At 49.3% G+C, this 20,000-nt stretch overlaps 1 protein-coding gene across 4 annotated transcripts in view; it reads left to right on the forward strand.

The window, feature by feature from the left end:
* Positions 1–20,000, forward strand: part of LOC118210026 (kinase suppressor of Ras 1-like) — a 46,654-nt gene that overhangs the window by 9,826 nt on the left and 16,828 nt on the right. For all 4 annotated transcript variants that reach the window (XM_035385842.1, XM_035385844.1, XM_035385841.1 and 1 more), the window contains exon 2: positions 12,637–12,777. In XM_035385842.1, coding sequence (XP_035241733.1) covers positions 12,637–12,777 — 141 coding nt within the window. The remainder of the gene's footprint in view (positions 1–12,636; positions 12,778–20,000) is intronic.

Below are 20,000 nucleotides of genomic sequence, written 5' to 3' on the forward strand. Positions count from 1 at the left end.
TGACCCACTGCCGCGTGGAATCGTGAGCGTGCTGGAGTCAGGTGATCGGGCTGAATCGCGCACCGGAGTGGGGGGTGGGTTGGTGGGGGGGGGAGTGGGGGAGTGGGGGGGGTGGGGTGAATCGTGCTCCGCAGATAAAGGCGCTTCATCGCGTCGCTTTCCTGGGGAGGCGGGATCGAGCCACGACGCGCTCTCAGACAGCGCTGCGACTAAATCTAGCGCTCTTCCCTCCCACGCTTTCTCAGAATCCGAGTGTTGAATAAGAAAATCTGATGACGTGCTGAGAGAGGGGAAGGGAGGGTAGAGAACGGAGAGGGAGAGGAAAACAAATTTGGAAGCTGGGGGGGAGAGGGGGTTGTGGAAGGGGTTGTGGAGAGGTGGAGTGTAGGAGAGGAAGACGGGAGATGGGGAGAAGGCGGAGGACGAGGGGATGTTGTGAGATTGAGAAGGAAGAGGGGAATGAGGGAGGGAGGTGGGAGGGGGAATGATCGACGGCCTGTCTTTGCATCATGGGAGAGAGAGCCGTGCGTAGCTGTGCGGGGTACTCGCTGATGGGACAGTCGTTGATAAAGGCAGCCTTTTGAGTCCCCTGGCTGACCCTGCTGTGGTGGTCTATGGGCTTGTGTACCAGTGGAGTCTCTGTTTGTCTCGTGAGCACGGGGGAGGGGTGAAGCACACCTGAAGATTTGAGGTGGCCACTACAAAACAGTGAATTTCTTGGTTGATTTTCAGGTATATTTGGGATCATTGTCTTGCTGAAAGATCCGTTTGCAGCCAAGTTTGAGCTTCCCCGATACCAGGTTTATGGCCAGAATTTGCTGGTCCTTGCTTGATGTTCATGATTCCATTGGCCTTCTCAGGACCCTTGGAGCAGTTGGTTCAAAACAAACCCATATCATCAAAGATCCACCACCATGTTTCACTGTGATGTGCTTTTTAACATGAGCGTCCAACTTCGGACACCATTGGAACTTCAGTTAGAGCTAGGAATTATGGTCAGATGACACCAAATTTAAACTTCATGGCCATGTACACCAGCGGGGGTTTTGTAAAAAGGGAGAGAAGCGAGTGTAAAGGAGAGCTGGAATTTTACTTTTGCTTTTTGTAAAAAGAAAAAAGAAAAAGGAAACAACACTGGGACGACATTTTAGGTCTCATTTTCCTCTTGGGTTAAGATGGACGGAGGAAATTATTTCTGTGAAGTGTGAAAATTCAAACAAACAAAAAAAATCCCTAATAACGCTATTGCTGCCTCACTGTTCTATTACTCAAAATATGACGTGTGGTTTTTTTTTGGCGTGTTCCAGATTAAATTAGATTGAATGCGTTTGGCTGGTTGTGCTTGCAGTGACAGCTGAAGGGAGAAGCTGAGAACAATGTAGGGTGAGCACACATCCAAAGCAATTATGAGAGAATGGGTTCGAAAGAATGGTGACCGCACTAAGGATGGTCCCGAACATAAAGCTTTATTGAGCTTTGTCTGCCCGGTAAGACATCACGAGTGCAACAACAGGGATGGCTGGCCATACCTAGCATACCAGGCAGTCAAGGGATCAGCCCCAGCATACCTCCACAGGATCTTCAAACCCTACATGCCAGGCAGACCCCTCCGTTCCGCTACCTCAGGACGCCTGGCACCTCCCCCTCTTCGCACCTGCGCTTCCCGAACACGTCTCCTGTCTGTTCTGGCCCCACGATGGTGGGATGACCTCCCCGTGGAGGTCAGAACAGCTGAGACACTGATCCACTTCAAGACTCACCTCTTCAGGCTGCACCTCTCCCCATCCCTCCCTACCTCCCTATAATCTCTAAATTAACTGTAAGCTTAGGGTTGTAACTAGGTAGCTGTTTTGTTGGTGACTTATTTAATGCACTCGTCTTATCTACTGCTTGTATTTTTGCGTAGACTGCATTGTTGCTGTTCTCGTTTGTGTTAGTATTAATCAGGGTCCATGTTGAACTATGCGGTTGTTCCCTGCACTTGGAACGGTACTTCTCTGTAGGGTTTTCGACACGCTTCTTCCTGGTTATGTTTATACACTTTGTTGTACGTCGCTCTGGATAAGAGCGTCTGCCAAATGCCTGTAATGTAATGTAATGGCCATAGTTTCTCTGTGTAATTCTGTGGTTGTCTGCTGAATGATTCCTCATTCTAGTCATTCCAGATTTTTAGGAATGTACCTTTTCCTCCCAGCAAAGAAGATCGAAACAGACTTGGCGGCGGTGGTGGTGTGGGTGGTGGCCGGGTGGGGTTGGATGTTGACAGTGTAGTATCATGGTTTTGGGAACTGGACTGGTAGGTCACAGGTTCGATTTCCAGATGCCTCACCTGACTATCCAAATGAACCTTGACCTAATTCAGTTGTCTAAATGGACTGTATGTTGGGTAAACGGTGTTAGTAACTCTGAATAATAGTGTCTGTGTGAAGTGTAAATGTGAAACAGACAGATTTAGCAGTGCGTATTGGCCATTTTAGCAGAGTGACTCCACTCAGAGGGCTGCGTAGCCAAAATTCAGGCTCTGCTCTAGAAAGGTGTGTGCCTGTCCTCTAGGCCAAGGGGTCCCAGCCCTGTTCCTGGAGATCTACCACCCTGTCAGTTTCCACTCCAACCCCAACAAAGCCACACCTCATCCACCAGCCAGAGGTCTCCTCCAGCTTCTTATTAATAGAATCTGGTTTACCAAATTAGGGTTGAAATGAAGACCTGCAGGACGGTAGATCTTCGGGAACAGGATTGGGCAGCCCTGCTCTAGGCCCTCTCCCTGCCCTGTGGCTGTCCTCAGAGAATGTTTCTCACACCGTGTTTTTGGCAGTATACAGCACTTCCTGAAGGACTCCATTTTTGTGACTATAGTTCACTTCTACAGATTCTACGGCCCTCACCAGATACTCAGCTCTGTGTTTTGCACATCGACAGTTTGTTATCGCTGTGACCAAAAACTCCGCCGTCCAGAAGCTCAGCAGACAGAAAGAAGACAGTCCCTGATCATCTGGTTTGTTCAGAGAGTTTGTGGTAATTCTCACATGCTCTGGAAGGAAGCAGTGAATTGTCAGACGCTGATGGTGATGGTATCACACAGGACACACACCGCCTGCGTATAGATCTGAATTGCCCCTGAAAAACACCAGGCCTGAAAGGTTATGCTCTGATTACAGGAAATGGCTAGAATGGCTAATTTAGATACCCAACTTACTGCGTCACAGTCTCACTTGTGGCGATTAATCAGCTCTGGATTTAGTACGAGCAGCCGCAACCGTTTGGACGTTAATCGTGTACATCAAGTCAGAGTAAAAATGTTACCATGCAGCTTTCACTGCAAAGTGTAGAAAGCTTTTCCCTCGTACTTATTTGAGTTTTTCAGTTTCGCTGTCATCGCCATATGAAAGGAGTGAGAACTTGCGTTATGACCGTATGATGAGGTCTTTCTGTGATATGGGACACCTCGCTGCTGAAAGCAGTAGACCAGTGGTCTTCAACCCTGGTCCTGGAGAGCTACAGGGTCTGCTGGGTTTTGTTTTCACCTTAAAATCAGCACTCAATTGAGACCCAAGACACCGGGTGAGTTGAGTTGACTGTGTAATCAACTGCTCTAATTGATTCATGAAGTGCAGAGTCACTATGAACACCAGCCGACCTTTATTTTACCCGGAAGTGCTCACTGAGACTGGAGTCTCTCTTCTGTTCACAAAATTTGCGAGCGACCACAGTTATAACACAGTGAGAGGCACAGTACAAAACACAGTCCAAATGGATAAAAGGCAGCCGTGTGAAACGTTTGCAGTCCTCTGTGATAGTCGTCCACCATCCGCTTGAATTTCTCTTAAGGATTACCGATGTGTTCAGTCTTAAAGAACATTGGGGTTTGCTCCACGTGTGTAGTCTTTAAAAAGACTGTTTTCCTAACTCTGATCTAGTATATGGAACCTATGTAGTAATAAGCAATGATCCACAGTTGAATGAACTGTCTTTGAGGCATCTATAAACAAAGCAAAGCATGAAATATTTATAAAATTGTACAATATTTATAAAATAAAAATTTGTATTATAAAATATAGTTTGCAAAATCTGGTGCAAAAGTCAAGTGGTCGTAAGAGGTTGATTTGAGAGTTTGTAGTTTGAGTTTTCTTTGCACAAGTTTGAAACTGTCATTGCATGTATTCTCACATTTAATTTACAGATTTATGAATCTCATTCTGCAGCTTTTGGAAACCATTTATAGATTTGTGAGTCCACTCTACAGATGTGTGACTTTTGATACAAAAATAACCTCCTCAGCATGTCCCTGAGGTGTTCCTTCTGTGGGTTCCCCGCGTGTCTGAGGGCATCGGTGATTCTGGAGCGCGTCCTGCGTCAGCTCACTTTTCGGCAGTGAATCGAAACCGCAGAGTTATTTTGTGTGCTTGTAGGGGGCGGAGCAACGCGACAATGGGCCTGTGAAACGGTCGCTCGTGTCAGGAAATCCCCAGGTGGTTTCACCAAGACTCTGAAAGCTGCTTCTCGCTGTCCCCCCTCATCTCTTTCCCCCTCTCTCTCTCTCTCTCTCTCCCGCTCTCTCTCTCTGACCTTTTCATTTTAACTTCCTACAGCTCGTTCCTTCTCGTGTTCGCCGTTCATAGGAACGACAAGTTTTTCCAGCCGTCTTCAGCAAAGGTGCGGAAAGAAGTTTCCACGCCGGTGCTGCCGCACAAGTCGCGGTCCACCGCTCTTTTTGTATAGGGACTGGAGTGAGAGAACCTGCTCTGACTGCTGAAAATAAAATTAATTAATTCAATTTTTCATCGTTTGCTTTTTAAAAATTCTCACAGTACCGCTCAATCCAAAAATAACTGTGGCGCACTTAGCGTGCGGCACTCGCCGCATCTCCACCGCTGTTCTGTTACTCACACAATTTGCATTCAACACATTTTTTGCATTTCCACCCAGTGGCTTTTAGAATCCCCCTCTGCCGATCCGCTCCGTTACCCTCTCTGAGCCAGTAAGCTGCGTACTGGATTGGCCGCTTGGGCCTGTTTTAAACTGGTTTCACTCTGCTTTTATACCCTGCATGGCCCAGGACTAAATGTTTTTTTGGCGCGGCGATGAGTTTGGCGTGCTGTCGGAAATTTGCCTCCCAATCTTGAACGTTCATCAGGCGTTGCTCTGCAGCTTTGGGGTGTGAATGTTCCTGAGGTGTTTCTGCACCCATTAGACCTGATCTTTGTGAAAGATTAGCTTGTTTTGTCTCTGCAGCATAATCACTGTCATTCACTGTCGCCTGTGCATCAGTAGCAAAGAGTAAAAAGTGCGGGCATTATGTAATGTTTGTTGAGGTGTGGTGTCCTGATCAGATGGGGGCGGGGTCAATTCATTGTCATTCTGAAACACCTTGGGCTGGCCAGGGACTGCAGATTACCCATAAGGCTCTGGGAACTGTGGAGGCTGTTACTGCTGTTGATGAGGAGAGATGTCAGTGTGGAGCCTGTGTGCGAGAGAACTCAGAAGCATTCTGGGAAAGGAGTGGCCGGGGCTTTGAAGGAATGTTGAAAAGCAGGTAGTATGGTTCTGAAGGGGGGGGTTGAGCGGAGGAAGGGATGGGGCACCGACCACACCAATGCTGGCTGACCAGGGTTGTCATTGGCAACCTGCTGTTTGCTAAAGCATCACTCAGCTTTGGTGTGTAGGCCTGTGTAGTCCTCCAGTCCCAGGCTGTGCTGCTGTAGGGTGTAGGCCTGTGTAGTCCTCCAGTCCCAGGCTGTGCGGCTCCAGTGTGTAGGCCTGTGTAGTCCTCCAGTCCCAGGCTGTGCGGCTCCAGTGTGTAGGCCTGTGTAGTCCTCCAGTCCCAGGCTGTGCGGCTCCAGTGTGTAGGCCTGTGTAGTTCTCCAGTCCCAGGCTGTGCGGCTCCAGTGTGTAGGCCTGTGTAGTTCTCCAGTCCCAGGCTGTGCTGCTCCAGTGTGTAGGCCTGTGTAGTCCTCCAGTCCCAGGCTGTGCTGCTCCAGTGTGTAGGCCTGTGTAGTCCTCCAGTCCCAGGCTGTGCGGCTCCAGTGTGTAGGCCTGTGTAGTTCTCCAGTCCCAGGCTGTGCGGCTCCAGTGTGTAGGCCTGTGCAGTCCTCCAGTCCCAGGCTGTGCTGCTGTAGGGTGTAGGCCTGTGTAGTCCTCCAGTCCCAGGCTGTGCTGCTGTAGGGTGTAGGCCTGTGTAGTCCTCCAGTCCCAGGCTGTGCTGCTGTAGGGTGTAGGCCTGTGTAGTTCTCCAGTCCCAGGCTGTGCTGCTGTAGGGTGTAGGCCTGTGTAGTCCTCCAGTCCCAGGCTGTGCTGCTCTAGTGTGTAGGCCTGTGCGGTCCTCCAGTTCCGGGCTGTGCTGCTGTAGTGTGTAGGCCTGTGTAGTCCTCCAGTCCCAGGCTGTGCTGCTCCAGTGTGTAGGCCTGTGTCGTCCAGTCCCAGGCTGTGCTGCTCTAGTGTGTAGGCTTGTGCAGTCCTCCAGTCCCAGGCTGTGCTGCTGTAGTGTGTTGGCCTGTGCAGTCCTCCAGTCCCAGGCTGTGCTGCTCCAGTGTGTTGGCCTGTGTAGTCCTCCAGTCCCAGGCTGTGCTGCTCCAGTGTGTTGGCCTGTGTAGTCCTCCAGTCCCAGGCTGTGCTGCTCTAGTGTGTAGGCTTGTGCAGTCCTCCAGTCCCAGGCTGTGCTGCTCCAGTGTGTAGGCCTGTGCAGTCCTCCAGTCCCAGGCTGTGCTGCTCCAGTGTGTAGGCCTGTGCAGTCCTCCAGTCCCAGGCTGTGCTGCTGTAGTGTGTTGGCCTGTGCAGTCCTCCAGTCCCAGGCTGTGCTGCTGTAGTGTGTTGGCCTGTGCAGTCCTCCAGTCCCAGGCTGTGCTGCTGTAGGGTGTTGGCCTGTGCAGTCCTCCAGTCCCAGGCTGTGCTGCTTTGCTGTTGGCATCCGCAGGGTTGCTGCTTCACCCAAAGAGCCGGACTTGTCTGCCTGTCCCTGCTGGCTCAGCAGTCCTTCGGACTCCCGGTGTAAAGAGGTAGTTTGCCGCGGTCTCTCCCGTCCAGTCTTGTAGTTGGTTGTTGGGGAATGAATCGGCTCCTGTTTTTTTTTTTTTTTTTTTGCTGTAACACGCTGGAATTGGGGCTTTGGTCACCTTTAGCTTCTTCATCATCTTTGGCGTCTGTAATGTCTTTAGCATTTTTAGCATCTTTAGTGTCTTTAGCATCATTAGCATTTTTAGCATCTTTAGTGTCTTTAGCATCATTAGCATCTTTAGCATCTTTAGTGTCTTTAGCATCATTAGCATTTTTAGCATCTTTAGTGTCTTTAGCATCATTAGCATCATTAGCATCTTTAGCATCTTTAGTGTCTTTAGAAAGGTGGGCTCATGGCAGTCAGCAGGCTGAGAGGGAGCTTCCTCTTTCTGGTATTCCATTGCTGGTCTGTCTCCCAACCCCTCAGGGCGAGCGCGTGTGTGTGTGTCCCCGTTTGTGTGTGTTTGTGAGTGCGAGAGTGTGTGTGTGTGTGTGCATTGAGAGAGGCCAGCTCTGGTCCCTGTGTGTGCAGCACAGAGGTGGGCATGCTCATACTTGCCATAGATGGGAGAAGGACATGGACACCCCCCCCCCTTTTTTTTCCTATCGCTGTAAACACAGCCTTGAGAGAGAAAGAGAGGGTGAGAGAGATCCAGAGTGCTGCATTGTGGGATACCGTAGCCTGGCCTTGGTCCTAGAGTTGTAGATATCATGTAGGTGTGACTGGAAGAAGATTTGGGATGGAGGGGTGCACTGGCTGTGGACTATGGGGTCAGGGGCCCAGGAGGGGTTGGGGGGGGGGGGGGTGGTTCCCACTCTAACGTTTTGAGTTCATATTGAGTTCATACCTCTTCAGCATAAAAGCTACGGTCTATGACCTAAATGGTCTGGACCTAAAAGTCCAGGGGTCAGTGGTTGTGTTGAGTGGTCACACGCGCACACACACACAGACACACACACACACTCACACTCACACTCACACATATATGTATTTCTAGACATACCTCTCTTAGATATAGCTTGCTTTTCTTTCTGTCTCTCTCGGACAGGACCCGAATATGTATACGTGTATGTACTGGTGTGGGTTTGTTTTGGGTGTTTGTGTTCATTGCTTCTCTACTAATAAACTGAGTTGGGTGTGTGTGTGTGTGTCCATGGCTTTTCTCCTAATAAATTGTTGGGTGTGGGTGTACCCGCGGAGTCAGGTTGCGGCCTCTAGAGACCCAGATGTACGTGTGTTTTTGTTCCAGGTCTGCTTGCTTAATTGATCCAATTAGTTGATTAGTCAGTATACATTTCCACAGAACACACTGCAGCACTGTTTTTTCTTGTTGTTTATTTTGTTTATCGCTGCTTCAAACAAGTTAAATTTTTTTCATTTGTAAGAAAAAAAAAATAATTGAAGCATACCTCAAACTTTCTAATTTACTGGTCTAATTACGCAATTAAGAACAGAGTATGGAATTGTGGAAAATGTGTTGGTCCCTGTGTGGGTGTGAAGCCCCCGCTGTGTTGGGTGGCAGTGTGGCTTTCCCTAATCAAATTACCATCTATTTTTAATGTGTTCTGTGATACACTTCACATGGAGACGGGTGACCGTTAAATCTGGGAATCTGAAAGTGGGAGTACTGATGGGGGGATCCATTTTGAATTTCTGTTCATCGTGCATAGGGTCAGGCTGTGGACAGTTTTGAGGTTTGACCCTAGGTCAGCGTTTCTACTCTGGTCCCTATGAACACAGAGCCCAGGTCCCCTGTTCTGATGAAATCCGAATTGTGTCTGAATATGACTGGGTGGACTGGGTTATTCAGTTTTTATTAGTGCTTTGTGCTGGGGGGGGATGGGAAAGGGCGGGGCTAACCCTTTTCCCTGATGGTGAACTGTGATGTCACATTGCTTTGTCATCAGGAGCTCAGCGAATGTTAATGTTCCGGCCGCGCTTGGTTGCCATGGCAGGGGCAAACGCGCTCCCGCGGGCATGCTGTTGTTCTCCACATAATAACAGCTATTTATAGACCGCCGTGTTTCTGGGTGGCGTGGGGGTTGGGGGTGGGGGTGGGGGGAGGCTAAGAAACAAAAAATAAAAAACGAGAGCGAGCCTTGATCCTGACTGTGCACTGTGACTGGGGAAAAGCTGAATATTGCACTCATTTATTCATATTTGTTCTGTATTTCCACAGAGGATTACTGCTATTTTTAGCACTATAGTCTTAGGCGTGTTCCCCAAGGTAGAGCTGGGGCAAGCGGCTGGATACTGCTCAGGTGTAGTCCAATCAAAAAATAAATAAAAGCATGTGTGGTCAGCACCATTAAATGCACGATGGCTAGATTGTCGGTTCAGAATTAGATTCATAGATTTTGTGTATGTGTGTAGATATTCTCTAATTTGCCTGTAGTGTGTAGCTTGATTGGCGTTCCAAGCTTACGACAGTGGACTGTGAAATTGCTGATCTGTTTTTTGAAGCGTGGAGCCTGTCAGACGGGTGGAAACTGGTCTTATAAAGATCATCTGCCATCTAACAACGCCCACAGGGACCGGAGCGGCGAAGATGCATTAACAAAAAAAAAGTTCTGCTTTGAGTCATAGGTTTCTGTGGAAACGATGCCAGCCCATAATTTCAACTCATGAATAAAAACCTGTTTGGTCTCCTTTTCTCGTGCTCCGCCGCGCGCGTGCGAGCGCCCGCGACCGCACCTTTCGCACGGTGTGTGGGGACGCGTGTGCGGGGCTGTTTTCTTAATCGCTCCAGCTTTCTTCCCGTTCCTACCTCCCGCTCTTCACGCCTTCCTGCTTCCGGGATGTCCTCGTCACTTTTTTTTTTGTTTGTGCTGTGATTGGTCGCTTTCGAGCATCGGGGCTGCTGTGGGAGGGGGGGCGGGGGGGTGACGGTGCTGTCCCGACGGTGCGGGCGAGCGTCTGCGGAACGTCTCGGTGCTTTCGGTGACTTTTAAAATCCGGCTTCGCTAACCGCTAACTAGCGCCGGTTTCGTTAGCGCCCGTCCCTTGTCCTCTGCGGCGGGGCGATGTCTGGCGGCTGACGCGCAGGCCACAGACGAGCGCAGTGGCAGCGTGTGTTTTTACTGCGTCCTGATTGGTTGCCGTGCCGTTGCCGTTTGCCCTGGTGCGAGAGGGGACGCGAGAGCGTGCCACTGAGCGGATCGGAGGCCTGCTCAGGGCCGATGTGGGGAAGTCCTGTGCTGGCTTCTCACTTCCCTCCTCTGTGTGTGGATTTGCATGCTGTTCGCCAGAAGAGCTCATGCAGAATAAGGGGCCACACCCGCGCCCCCGTGGAATGAGCGCGTTCGTCTGAGCGCGTGCGTGAGCGCGTTCGTCTGAGCGCGTGCGTGAGCGCCTTCGTCTGAGCGCGTGCGTGAGCGCGTTCGTCTGAGCGCGTGCGTGAGCGCCTTCGTCTGAGCGCGTGCGTGAGCGCCTTCGTCTGAGCGCGTTCGTCTGAGCGCGTGCGTGAGCGCCTTCGTCTGAGCGCGTGCGTGAGCGCCTTCGTCTGAGCGCGTGCGCGAGCGAGCGCGTTCATCTGAGCGCGTGCGTGAGCGCCTTCGTCTGAGCGCGTGCGTGAGCGCCTTCGTCTGAGCGCGTGCGTGAGCGCCTTCGTCTGAGCGCGTGCGTGAGCGCCTTCGTCTGAGCGCGTGCGTGAGTGAGCGCGTTCGTCTGAGCGCGTGCGTGAGCGCGTTCGTCTGAGCGCGTGCGTGAGCGAGCGCTTTTCACCATCGGCTGCTCTTGCGCTGAACCGCACAGGCCCAATAACCCCCCCCGCCCCAATCTTGACCACAAAGCAGCAGGAAACTGTTGGTGGTCTGAAGCCAGTCAAACCCAGGGGGTGCTTACAGTGTGGTGCACATCTCTAATCACCAGAGACTCATCAGAGAATACGTTCTCAATGGGCCATAGTTTAGGGAACATTTCAGGTGATCAGCATAGCAGGTGAGCAGCGTAGCAGGTGATCAGCATAGCAGGTGAGCAGTGTAGCAGGTGATCAGCATAGCAGGTGAGCAGCGTAGCAGGTGATCAGCGTAGCAGGTGAGCAGCGTAGCAGGTGATCAGCGTAGCAGGTGAGCAGCGTAGCACGTGATCAGCGTAGCGGGTGGTAAATCACACCTGTTATAGCTTAAAAGGAACTGCATGATGTAAATGGTCATTTGTTCTGGGTCGTGTTCAGTCACCTGACAGTCACACCTGTCTGGTGGCACTGCAGGCGCAAGTCACACTTTCCCGCTCTGGTTCTGCCAGGAACGTTCTCTCAACATCGCAGCAGTGATCTTCTCTCTGTCAGCGTCTCTGCCACCACAGGCCCGGCGTTTATCCTCGTCTACCACTGATAAAACCTAGCATTCAGTTTCTGTTTCTGTCATCACCAACACTGATGGTTTGTTTGCTTTGCAATCAAGAAACCGAACTCCAGCAGTTTTCGGGTGGCTCACCCGGGTAAGACGCGGCTCTTGTGCACGGACGGGCCCCACGGTCTGGTACTGAACCCGGACCGTGCCAGTGCCAGCGCCGGCTGTGGCCAGCAGCCCCACAGACTGGCACATAATTGGCTCCTGTGCCACCAGGTTTCACTTGGCCAGGATGACGCCATCTCGTCGTGTGCCAGTGGACTCGCCCCCCCTCCGCCGGCCCCCTCCTTTCGATCGGACGCCCACGCGTTTGTCTGCAGAGCTGCGCACGATGCGTATCGCTCTGACTCATGCCCGAGACCCCCGGCACGCAGACCGCGGTGTGGCGGGAAGCGCCTGCCTCACAGGAGAGCAGAGAGGCCTGCGCGTGCTGCACTGACAGCGGCTGCGCTGGGCCCTGCAGCGTCAGCACGGCCATGACGCCAAACTGGGGAAAAAACACTGAGGGGAGGAAATCGTGCAAAAGAAGGAGAGCGAGGTCCGCAAAGCATCCAAAAATTCATTTATTTATTCATTTGTGTTGCCAGGCAAGATCAGTCCCTAGTGTTGAAGTTTGGTGAGTTTAGCGATTGCTAAAATTAACATGCCAAACTGTTTTGAAATAATTTTTAAAAAACACAATTTAATACCGTATTTGTAAGTCTATACTTGAAAAGTTTGTAAGAGCTAGATAACAACTAGATAAAAACATTTCAAACTATCCAGGTTGTGTTGTGTGAGCTTGTCTGCGGCAGTTAGTTTTAAACAAATCTGGCCTTTCTGTCGCTGTGGCCTTGTGGCCTGGCCGTCTGATTGGCTGTCGTGATTGGGATCGCTAAGGCAGTGTTCTCGTGATGTGCCCTCAGATGTTGTCACGGTAACAGTGATTCTTTTAGGTTCTCAGGTTTATCGTTGGCCTTTCTTTTTTCCAAGTCGCAAATGCTCTGAGAAGGCCTCCTGACTGAAACTCAAGGTGGCCAAAAAAACTAACTTTGCAAGAAACAGGAATTTTAAAAAGATGTATGTTTTCGGAAGCTCAATAGAAAACCCAAATTTAAATGATTTGTTTTCAGAAATTATGGCAGAGAACTCTCCCCAACTGCTGAACATGTTTTGAAAGCATCCATATTTTTCATTTTCTTTTAGTTTTTTTTTCAAAGGAAATTTTAATACATTTATTTCAAGTGGGACGCCTTTTTCTTTCTGTTGACCAGTCGCTGGCCCTGCTGGGCTGTGTGTTGTCGCCCCCTGCAGGTGAAGCTGGTGAAGTACATCTGTAAGCAGCTGCAGTGCAAATGGAGGGTGCCTGAGATCGAGAGACCCCGTGCCCTGGACTCGTACCCGCGCCTGTGCGACTGGCTGTGCACCATCAACCTGCGCTCTGAGCTCATACAGGTACCGTGTGTGTGTGTGTGTGTGTGTGTTTGCACCATCAACCTGCGCTCTGAGCTCATACAGGTACCGTGTGTGTGTGTGTGTGTGTGTGTGTGCACCATCAACCTGCGCTCTGAGCTCATACAGGTACCGTGTGTGTGTGCACCATCAACCTGCGCTCTGAGCTCATACAGGTACCGTGTGTGTGTGTGTGTGTGTGTGTGTGTGTGTGCACCATCAACCTGTGCTCTGAGCTCATACAGGTACCGTGTGTGTGTGTGCACCATCAACCTGCGCTCTGAGCTCATACAGGTACCGTGTGTGTGTGTGTGTGCACCATCAACCTGCGCTCTGAGCTCATACAGGTACCGTGTGTGTGTGTGTGTGTGTGTGTGTGAGAGTATGTGTGTACATGTTTGAGTGTGTGTGTTTGTATGTGTGAGAATGTGGCTATGTATGCTCATGTATGTGTGAGTGTGTGACTGTATGACTGTATGCGTGTGTTTGTGCGTGTGTGTGTGTTAGAGAGAGTGTGTGTGTGTGTGTGTGTATGAGTATGTGTGTACCTGTGTGTGTGTGAGCATGTATGTGTGTGAGTGTGTATGTATGTGTGTGAGTCACACCTGGGTCAAATACATATTTGTTTTGGATTCAAATACTTTTCTATGCTTTACTGATCTTGTCTGGTATATTGGAACCAATGAAATACTCTCAAAAAGTGCAAACCCCGCCTTCTGGTCATATTGGCAGGCTTGATTACAACAGGCAAGATCAATAGAGCACAGAAAAGTATTTGAATCCAAAACAAATAAGTATTTAACCCAGGTCTGGTGTGAGTGTGTGACTGTGCATGTGTGTGAGGGGGGGGGAGTGCTGCTGTTTGGGAGAGAGACCCTCCAACCACATTCCTGACACTGTGCTCCTAATCCACAGAATGTGCAGAGTCAGCTGCTGTCTCTCTCCCTCCCTCTCTCCCTCCCCCTCTCATCACTCTATTTTTGCTCTGTGGAGAGGCTTGAGCACAAACAGAACCAGCAGAACCACAACACAGAACCAGCGCACAGCCATGACCTGCGCAAACTGACCAGAGAGAGAGAGAGAGACAGAGAGAGAGAGAGGCGACAGTGGTGAACCAGACAGAGAGCAGTGGAGACACAGAGAGTGAGAAGTAGTGACGGAGTGGAAGGGTGAGAGAGTGAAAGGGCCAGAGTACAGTGATCCCCTTTTGGGGCAGTCGTTTCATTATGCTATTGTAGAATTATTGCGTTGTGGCGAAGCTCATGTATGTTCGCCATACATACATTATAACGAAAATAAAATAGTCTGCGGCATAGCTGGGGGAAGACGCTGAGACAGAGGGGGTGAGACCAAGTCAGAGAGCCTGTGAGAGGGGCGGGGGGGGGGGCAGAGTGGGGGGTGTGACGGACTGGGACCCGGGGGAAATAAAGCCCCCCCCCCCGCTGTGGGTACGGCTCGGTAAACACAGCGTCAGGGTTTACACCGGAGAACTGGGCGGGACCCCCGTGCATGCGGTCCTCGTACGGATCTGAGGTAAGCCCCCCAGCGGGGGGGGGGAGGTCTACCCTGTTTGGGTTTGTTTTAAAAAAATGTTATTTCTGAACGCGCGTCTTGTCCCGTGTACTTGGCGTGTCGGCGGCGGCGGGCTGCGAGGGTTCGCGGGGCGAACCGCGAGCGCGGGAACGTGAAGCCCTGGGGTCGCTGAAGGTCGCGGGGCCGAGCACGGCGCCCGTCCCGCCGCGGAAGACGCCGACTTTACGCTCTTTTTAAAAAAAATTGCGAAATGTTTACGTGCGATGACTGCCGAAGCTCTCCCAGCGCGCCTCCTGTCCCCGCAGCGAGAGAGAGGCTGAGCAGAAACGGCGATGAGTCAGTTTGACACCGACGCTCAGACCCGCAGATAGACTGATAGCTGTCGCTTTCTGTGGTTTTTCGCAGAACTTAATTTACAGGAGATGTTTACAGGATCCACAACGTCCATTTTAGGCTAGAGATGCGAACGATTACTTTCGGCTAAAGGAAATCTCAAATCTTGTCATTTTCGTGTTCTACTAGAGGTGGGTGTTCTATCAATTGTGTGATACACTTAAAACGAGTGAATTATTGTCTACACATTTTTTAAAAAGTGGTATAAAATATGTGGGAATTGAAAGTGTGTGATTCACTGTTGTTCTGACGGTATTTGTGTTTCGTATTCTTCTTGATCTCATGCGCTGTAGTACGGTTTCTGCAGAAAGAGGTCAGGAGCTTCCGTACATGCTGTGGTGATTGGTTTATTTTCAGGATTTTGATCGAAAAACACTTTTTGTGAAATTGACTTGCCCAGTGCTTGTAGAGTAGAGTTAAATGCTACCACTTATTTGTTTCACATTTTATTAAATGCTTGCATTGTCTGACATTACATTACATTACATTACAGGCATTTAGCAGACGCTCTTATCCAGAGCGACTTACACAACTTTTTTACATAGCATTTTTACATTGTATCCATTTATACAGCTGGATATATACTGAAGCAATTTCGGTTAAGTACCTTGCTCAAGGGTACAACGGAAGTGTCCTACCCGGGAATCGAACCTGCGACCTTTCGGTTACAAGTCTAGTTCCTTACCCACTGTGCTACACTCCGTCCTGTACATGTACCAATTAAGCTGGTAAAATATGAAATTTCGCCATATTTGCTCCCAGAAAAAGAAAAAAAAACACCAGATAACACCAGCTAGATTTGGCTTCAGATCTGATGTAGTTCTGGATTTCTGTCACACCGTAACCTTAAGCGTGGCATCATGTTACTAGCAAAGCTACCTGTGTGGGCAGTGTGAGTGAAACGTTGAGTGGCATCGATCGTCTCGTTAGGTGTGATTGGTTTCCGGTCAGCTGACTGTACATTACTCACCATCTTTCCGATGGAGGTTGGAAAGCTGACCTTTTCAGTGAAGTGCGATGGAACCTGGTGGTTTTTGTGGGCCGGAAGGCTTGTCGAACCTTGTGTAACCCTCCCGCTTTTACCTGTGGGTGTTTCCACTTGAGTACGGTCTTTACACCTGCTGTAAGAGTGGTGTGGACACAGCGCAGTGAGAATGACCTGCTACCGGGATGTGACAACGTGGGTCACATGACATAAAACCAGTATCCGTATGCATGGGTGTGTGTATGTGCATGTGACTGTGTAGTCCACACGTGTGTGGGAATGAGCGAGAACATCTGTGTGTGTGTGCGTGTGCATGTGTTTGTTCATGAGATTGTGTGTTAATAATAAAGATGATGCATGCCTGTGCAAACCCCAGGATGTGGTTTCTTGGTGTAGTATCTCTGCTATTGTTTTTGATGACCAGCGTGTGGCTTACTTTTGTCGCAGGTTAAATCGATATCACAGGTGTTGCTATAGAGATGCTAAAGTAAATGCATAGACTGGAGTTTGGCAAATGTCGGAGAGCTGTCTGTTAACAACAAAAAAACAAAAAGTGACCTGAAGTAGCCTATGTTGACTTAACATGATGGTGACGAAAAGCAACCGCGAGCAAGCTAAATTTAGGTCACAGTTGGCAGCGCTGTAATTACAGTTGCCTGTCGTTTATCTTGTTAATGGTCGGCTCTGCAATGCTGGTATATGTGAAAGAATTATCTTGCGTTATTTTAATGTTTTTTTTAGAAATAGTCTAAATGCGGTTTACTTATTTATAGGTTTTCTGCTTTGGTGCGTGTCACTTTGTCGCAACGAACGTTCTATTCTCGTTTTTCTGACAACACTGGAGGCAATATTACTGATCTATAAATAAAGGGATATACCGTTCGAGCAACTTTTCCTCATTGAGCCCTGTATGATATTTGAGAAGCGCAGCTAGAAGCGTCCGCCTGGACGAACCGATTCACTGTGAATCTCGAAACGAAACCGCGCGTGCGTCTGCCCGAACTCGGAACCTCTCGTCCTTTCACGTAATTTCAGAGATAACATACATGCCTGGTTTTCATTCATTTTCCTTGATTGTATTAATTTCATATCGTGGTAGTATACCCTTGAGCAAGGCACGGAACCCGTGTTGCTCAGCTGTATAACTGGGTAGTATGTGAGCCCTGTATGTCGTTTTAAGAAAGGGTGTCTCTTAATGGAACATATCTTTCATTATTCTTGACCCCCTGGCAACGCAAGAGCTGTAGCATACATCCCAGACGTGGGTAGAATAATTCATTTAAAATACTTCAACCCTTCAGGCAACACTGAAATTCCTTCAGATTGTTGACTATTTAAAAAAAAAAAAAAACATCTATTTCCTCCAACGTAACAAAATTCTTCTTTCATAAAATTATATGTTTTTGGTAAGAAGTTTTTTCTTTATTGAAAATATTCAGGGATCTGCAGGAATATAAATTATATTTAAAAAATATAATTATATAATTTTTTTCTAGAATCTAAAGAGTAAAACTTTCTCAGGTTCATATTTGGTGCGGGTCTTGTATACCTGCACTGCTGCTGGTTTGGCGCTCGATGTTCTTGGCTTCTGACAGGATATATGTTTTGTTTTTTCTTCTTCCTGGAAGTAAGATTGGGGAAATATCTGCCCCCCCCTCCCCCCCCTGCTCTGGGGAGGGAGCGTGCAGGCAGGAAGCTGGTGTGGTTGTCCGCTCCAGCCCTGGTTGCTGGACCACAGTGAGGGTGAGGGAGGGGGGCGGAGTCGGGGGGGGGGGGGGGTGAGACGGCCAGTCAGACAGAAAGGCTCTCACAGCGTCACTCCTGCTGGGAAACGGCAGTTGTGGAATTCAGCCTGAGAGAGCGAGAGAGTGAGAGACAGCTGGCCACGCTGTGTCCTGGTGAGGAACACAGACCCCATGGTAGGTAAGCGGTCGAGAGAGAGATAGAGAGGTACTGTTTCTGTTTTTTTTAGGGGGAAAAAAAACCCTGAAAGTTTTATCTGTCCTTTTGGCATGTCTGTCTTCATGAGACGAGTCTCTGTCTGTCTGTCTCTCACTCACTCTCTTTCTCTCTCTCTCTCTCACACACACACACACACTATCGCTCTCTATCTCTCAGTCTCTCATTCACTCTCACGCACACTCACACACTGTGTGTGTCTCTGTGTCTCTCTCCCCCTTCTTAGTCTCTGTCCCTCTCTCTCCCCCTCTCTCAGTCTATCTCACTCTCTCACGCTCTCTCTTGTCTGTGGTGTGTCTGTACTTCTCGTCCTTCGGGTCAGTGGTGGAACGGGGCTTTCCGGGTGTGTGAGTTTGTGTATGTGCGTGTGTGAGTGTGAGTTTGTGTATGTGCGTGTGAGTGTTTGTTTGTGTATGTGAGTTTGTGTGTGCGTGTGTGAGTGTGTGTTTGTGTATGTGAGTTTGTGTGTGTGTGTGTAAGTTTGTGTATGTGAGTGTGTGTTTGTGTGTGTGTGTGCTTTTTAGGTCTGTTTGTTTTTTTGTATTTTGACCTGAATGATCTGTCTGGAACAGAAGCAGCACTGTGGAGTGCTTTGACCAAAGGGGGGGGGGGGGCTCCTAGGAAAAGGGAACTGAGCTGCAATAGTGACTGTGTCTTTTCTCTCTCTTTTTCCGTCTCTCCTTTTATCCTTTTCTCTCGTAGCTGACAGTTGGGTTTCTTAGGTTTTGAAGGGGTGCATAAATCCCAAACCTGTGCTCTTATCTGTAGTAAGAGCAAAAACTGTGTGGGAGTGATGTTTTGAGGATTAACATGTGAATGTTGAATATTGATTTGCCTGGTCTCCTTAGCTTTGTAGTGTTTGTGTGTGTGTGTGTGTGTGTGTGTGTACGAATGTGGTACCGTACTGCCTGACAACACTAGAGCGATGTTTGTGTAGTGTGAGAAGACCAGGAGATGGACAGCGACAGTTAGGGTTGAGGGTCAAAGGTTAGTGGTACGAGAGTTGAGTGTTATCAAAAGAAAAGAATGCATCAAAGTCATGTGAAAACTGTAGGTGATTGTAACTTGATCATTTTTGGGGATTCCTTTGCCAAACTTATGAACTCTCTGTTACTCCACTTAGCTGAGTCCTGTGTTCTGTGCTGGATCCTGAATTTTCTGGGTTCTGAGTTCTGTGTCTCAGCTAGGTTCTGTGTTTGACTGGGTTCTTTATGCCTGCTAGGTTCTGTGTTTGGGCTCTCACAGCTAGGTTCTGTGTTTGGGCTCTCACAGCTAGGTTCTGTGTTTTACTGGGTTCTGTATCACAGCTAGGTTCTGTTTGACTGGGTTTGTGTGACAGGTAGGTTCTGTGTTTGATTGGGTTCTGTATCACAACTAGGTTCTGTGTTTTACTGGGTTCAGTATCACAGCTAGGTTCTGTGTTTGACTGGGTTCTGTATCACAGCTAGGTTCTGTGTTTGACTGGGTTCTGTATCACAGCTAGGTTCTGTTTGACTGGGTTTGTGTGACAGGTAGGTTCTGTGTTTGACTGGGTTCTGTATCAAAACTAGGTTCTGTGTTTGACTGGGCTCTGTATCACAGCTAGGTTCTGTTTGACTGGGTTTGTGTGACAGGTAGGTTCTGTGTTTGACTGGGTTCTGTATCACAACTAGGTTCTGTGTTTTACTGGGTTCTGTATCACAGCTAGGTTCTGTGTTTGACTGGGTTTGTGTGACAGGTAGGTTCTGTGTTAGTCTGGGTTCTGTATCTCTGCCGGGTTCTGTGTTTGATTGGTTGGTTCTGTGACCGGGCTCTATGCCCAGTGTCAGGCCGGATGTATCTCTGTTTTGGGACGCCCCCCTCTGTAAGGTCGTCTTTGAGTCACTGCTGGAAGGAGAAGGAGAAGCTGGTCTCTGTTTGTTTTGCTGCCTGTTTGATTCGCCCAGGCAGTGTCCTGCGCTGGAGGGTCAGTGTGAGGTCAGGGCTGATGTCAGCGTTTATACAGCAGCAGGTTACTCTGTCAGTATGAGTGTGCCGATGTTCTGTGTGTCTGTTTCCAACACAATTACACAATCGTGTCACAAAGATAACCACACAGGGTGTTTCCCCGGCCAGCCTACACGCACGCACACACACACACACACACACACACATACACACGCACGCACGTACACACGCGCACACACAACACGTACACACACACACGCACGCACGTACACACGCGCACACACGTACACACGCGCACACACAACACGTACACACACACACACGCACGTACACACGCACGCACGTACACACACGCACACACAACACGTACACACACACACACATACATACACACGCACGCACGTACACACACACACACGCACATCTAGGC

Source organism: Anguilla anguilla, chromosome 12 (assembly GCF_013347855.1).
Source record: "Anguilla anguilla isolate fAngAng1 chromosome 12, fAngAng1.pri, whole genome shotgun sequence".
Classification (NCBI taxonomy): domain Eukaryota; kingdom Metazoa; phylum Chordata; class Actinopteri; order Anguilliformes; family Anguillidae; genus Anguilla; species Anguilla anguilla.